The sequence below is a fragment of the Schistocerca nitens genome, chromosome 2, assembly GCF_023898315.1.
Source record: "Schistocerca nitens isolate TAMUIC-IGC-003100 chromosome 2, iqSchNite1.1, whole genome shotgun sequence".
In the NCBI taxonomy this organism is placed as follows: Eukaryota; Metazoa; Arthropoda; class Insecta; order Orthoptera; family Acrididae; genus Schistocerca; species Schistocerca nitens.
The window spans coordinates 101686682-101691821 of NC_064615.1; the positions used below are offsets into that span (position 1 = coordinate 101686682).

Sequence of the window (5140 nt, forward strand, 5' to 3'; positions counted from 1 at the left end):
TCACAATGCTGTCATTAGCATGCTCGCATATACGTGAAAAATCTACAAACTTCATATTTTCAAAAATCTAGCTTCCTTGGTCTCGAAGACTATGATCGCCTGTTTTCCCAGTGTGGATGCAGGACTTCTGTTGTCAAGGAGAGCATTGAGTATAGAGTTTCAGGCAGTCTGTCAGTACTCATAGATACTTACTTTGCTACTGGAGATAATGTGATGTACATTGTGAATTATGCACTTCACACTTAACATCTAAGAGGTAGTCATTATAAGGTGACTCGACAGCACACATACAGCTGCTTGGGATAAGGATCTCTTCATTATGAAACACTGCAGAGTGAACAGTTCCATTTAGATGACATGGACTTGGAGAATAATTCCTCTCCAAGGCATATGACTCACCTGTGTGGATACTCTGCAGGTTCATTTTAAGTAACTGGCGTCCTTAATCACACATTTACTTCATGGAGCTATGAATTGGCTTTCTGAAGTACTAGATCACTTGGCAGTTTTGTGAACACTACAAGGTTCCCTTAACAGACAAGGAACTTACTATCTTACATGTATAGTGCACTCACATAGTACTTTTTATCTTTTTGCACAAACCTTATGTACAGGTGCTCCAAGGAAAAATGATGCTTCAGATTACAAGAGTGCTTTTTGATGCACCCTCAAGGGAGAAAGGCTTTGTTTTTATTCATTAGCATTTTTTAAGCATTGCATATGTAATGAGTTTCATTAATTAATGAAGATAACATTCATATGTACAGTCACAGTTAGCTTTATTTTCAGTAATGCATGATTCAGTGTAAAATTATTTGTGACTGAGGGCGGCATTTATACATACACACACGCATCAAAAAAAGTTTTACATCACCCCAGTTCCCAGAACTCCTGAAGATAGATGTTGACTGTGGATATTGTATTACAGACACAGTCCCTTTGACTGTTCAGAGATGTCACTAAACGCATCCAGCGATGTAAACAACCATGCATGAGCAGCGCCTATTAGACGGAGAGGGTCCAACAGCCGATCAGTTCCAGTCATTCCAGCAGGAAGGAGGTACATGGCTCGTGTTGTCTGTAGTTCAACCATGCCTAGACGGTCAATATCGTGGTTCGATCATGTCTGCATTGTTACTTTGTGCCAGGAAGGGCTCTCAACAAGGGAAGGGTACAGGCGTCTCTGAGTGAACCAAAGCGATGTTGTTCGAACATGGAGGAGATACAGAGAGACAGGAACTGCCGATGACATGCCTCGCTCAGGCCGCCCAAGGGCTACTACTACAGTGGATGACCGCTACCTATGAATTATGGCTCAGAGGAACCCTGACAGCAACGCCACCATGTTGAATAATGCTTTTCGTGCAACCACAGGACGTCATGTTATGACTCAAACTATGCGCAATAGGCTGCATGATGTGCAACTTTACTCTCAATGTCCATGGCGAGGTCCATCTTTGCAACCATGCAGAGATGGTACAGATGGGCCCAACAACATGCCAAATGGACCGCTCAGGATTGGCATCATGTTCTCTTCACCAGTGAGTGTCACGTATGCCTTCAACCAGACAATCATCAGAGACGTGTTTGGAGGCAACCCAGTCAGGCTGAATGCCTTAGACACACTGTCCAGTGAGTGCAGCATGGTGAAGGTTGCCTTCTGTTTTGGTGTGGCATTATGTGGGCCGACGTATGCTGCTGGTGGTCATGGAAGGTGCCGTAACAGCTGTACAATACGTGAATGCCATCCTTCGACCAATAGTGCAACCATATCAGCAGCATATTGGCGAGGCATTCATTTTCATGGACAACAATTCACGCCCCCATCGTGCACATCTCGTAAATGACCTTCGACTATAGAGTGGCCAGCATGTCCTCCAGGCATGAACCCTATCAAACATGCCTGGGATAGACTGAAAAGGGCTGTTTGTGGATGCCGTGACCCACCAACCACTCCGAGGGATCTACACCTAATTTCTGTTGAGGGGTGGGACAATCTGGACCAACGGTGCCTTGATGAACTTGTGGATAGTATGCCACAATGAATACAGGCATGCATAAATGCAAGACGACGTGCTACTGGGTATTAGAGGTACCGGTGTAAACAGCAGTCTGGACCACCACCTATGAAGATCTCGCTGTATGGTGGTACAACATGCAATTTGTGGTTTTCATGAGCAATAAAAAGGGTGGAAATGATGTTTATGTTGATCTCTATTCCAATTTTCTGTACAGGTTCCGGAACTCTCGGAACCGAGGTGATGCAAAAGTTTTTTTGATGTGTCTACATTCATTAAAATTACAATCTTGTGTGCTTTAGATGTAATTGATCAACTTAAGTAGTCATGCTATTACTTTGTAAGTAGCAGCATTAAGATAGGCTTGGAATTTCTGCTCTAAACCTACCTACCCTAGCATGTCTAAAATAAATTGTTTCAGTGGATCTGATGTTACTGAATATTTCCATCTAGTATTGCATGTTGTTTGCTTCAGAAGACTGCAATGAATGTATTTACCTTAATTATTTTATGTCAATTTCACCTTTTAAGACCCAATGTCATCCAAATCTGAATTTGTGTATTACTATTTTGTGTAGCTCATAATCTGGTGCAATCATGTTTGTTCATTGGTCTTAAACGTAACTATTGAGTTTAGTTAACTGTGATACACACGCTTACATTCTAATGTCATGTTTTCTTCTACAGACTATTTAGTAAAGTTATGCTCTGAAAAAGTCGCACCCATATGACCGACTGAGATGGCACAATGGTAATGCATTCACATGAGGAGTTTAAATCCCACCCAGCACCCAGATGTAGTTTTTCTGTGGTATCTTTAAATTGCATTAGGCAAATGTATGGATGGTTCCGTCACAGAGCAAATTTACTTCTCTATCCTTTTCCTCCCATACATTGTGCTCTGTTTCCGGTGACCTCATTGTTGTCATTGTGGAAGGGCATCCCAAATCCCAATCCTCCTCCTTCCTTTACAGCAATCACATTCAGAAAGCACAATTGAACCTCATAATGTATGCCTGAAAAATCTCATTTTCTCTTGCCTGTCAGCATAATATAGATTGAACAATTGAGGAAACATAATCAAATGTATGTTAGATCCCAGAGCTCTTACTGAGCAGGTCCATTCTTTGGATTCTGAATAGAGGCAACACTTATGAAACATAGGATGGTATTCTATGTATATCATCTGGTTTCTCCTCCACTGTCATACCACATTCAGGTGTAGCCTGTTGTTAAGATGAATATGGAAATCTTTTCTTAGAAACAACTATCTTGTATAGCAGTGTGTGTGTGTGTGTGTGTGTGTGTGTGTGTGTGTGTGTGTGTGTGTGTGTGTTTTACATTCTCTCTCTGACATTTTCACCCAGTACCTTCTGCAATAGTTTCTGATCATTTCCTATGTAATTTTAGGTGATTCAAGAATATCAGCAGCAAGGATTTGCTTTCTTGATGGCAGCTTTTAACAATCCTCATCATCTGGAAGATCTCACAGGCCTCACAGAAATACACCAAAAGAGTGAAGATGCAGAGGTAATGATATTTTCCCCTTGTATTTTAAGTTAGTTGATTATCAGCCATGTACTGACTGACATACTAATTTTTGAGGGTACAAAAGATAGAGTTCACTGTAATTTTCAGTGTCATGGGCTAGATTTTACATTTGAATACACAAAAGTTCTACATTTTATTTCCTACAGTTTTTATGAATTTTTGTATTACTTTTGTCATAGAGAAAATGTTAAAAAATTATCCTTTGATTAATGTTCTAGTGTAATGTCACAGTTACTCCACAACATATGGCAATAAAGACTGACATCCTATTTGCTTTCTGTTTCAGGTGTGGGAGCTCAGTGACATGAGTGATACAGAATAAGAGATAGCATATGTTTCATGCTCTGAGGCATGTAATTAAAATACATTGCTATATTTCATTTTCAGACTGCTGCTTTACCTCGGTTTGATGCTCAGTAAAAAGTTTGCTAGTCTTATTCACAATAAACATGCTGCAAATTTTGGACTTTATATAATATAATTTGTTTTCAAAGTTTCCTTTTAGATTTCCTGTCAACCATCACACATTCTGTGAAAACTGTTAGTAGTATTTCAGCCATACTTTTTGCGTCTCTTGTACAAAGATGTTTATACCAAAAAAGCTTGCTACTCTGTTGGCAGAGGTGTATATATTTGTGTGTGTGTGTGTGTGTGTGTGTGTGTGTGTGTGTGTGTGTGTGTGTGTGTGTCAAGTTTAGTCAGGTATATTTGTTTAATGTTTCACATAATTCTCTACTTTTTGTTCATTCATTACTGTATCATTATACACTTCCTTTAGTTGATGGTAAATTTTTGCAGGGTTCACTTCCCAGCATTCCAACAGCAAATAACATCTCTGACAGACAGCCAGTTGTATCTCTCAGTTCATGTTAAACAATCACAAGAACATCTTGTTCTGACTGACACTCACAGAATGCTGAGATTAGTTTTCGAGGAAAGCATTCAACCATAAACAGATGCCAGATATTCATCTGCACAGTGAGAATACGTGATAGGGGTACTATTGCATTTCAAGGTTTTGTAATATGCTAGTATTAAAACAATAATGGAAAATCCTTGTTGGAATATAAAAATTCATTTGAGTAAAGACAAGCACTCATCATGATAATGTGTTGAGTGTTCGATAAGCACATAAATTAGAAATTCAACAATGTAGTTCAGGTTCTGAATTTTCGTTCTCATTTTAATGCTGTGACACTGTGTGTAAAATAAAGACCATCTGTTTAAGGATCTGCATTTATCAGTCTTTTGTACAATTGGAGTGCAAATTCAAAAGTTGAACTTCTTGTTTATCTGCCTATATAATGCACAAGGCTTCCAAATTGTCTGCTGTGTAAAGTCTTTACATTGTACTGACATTCCGTTTGCAGTCACACACATTTTTCTCAAAATCTGAGACAGTGGTAGGATATAGACATATACTTAGCTTTGTGTACTAGACAGATGCAAAGTGATATATTAATTTTGAACAGTGTGACCTAGTAAATTCGTGTACTACGTTAAGAGTATGTCTCTTTTTGTAGGATTGCATTTCCCAGCTTGTTTTTACCGGTAACTTCTGAAAATAATAC

At 39.2% G+C, this 5140-nt stretch overlaps 1 protein-coding gene across 1 annotated transcript in view; it reads left to right on the forward strand.

Moving 5' to 3' along the window:
- Positions 1–4743, forward strand: part of LOC126235764 (ubiquitin-like modifier-activating enzyme ATG7) — a 110282-nt gene extending 105539 nt beyond the window's left edge. Inside the window, exons 12-13 of the mRNA XM_049944563.1 lie at positions 3429–3548; positions 3856–4743. Of these exons, the coding sequence (XP_049800520.1) occupies positions 3429–3548; positions 3856–3891 (156 nt within the window). The 3' untranslated portion in view covers positions 3892–4743. The remainder of the gene's footprint in view (positions 1–3428; positions 3549–3855) is intronic.
- Positions 4744–5140: the final 397 nt, after the last annotated feature.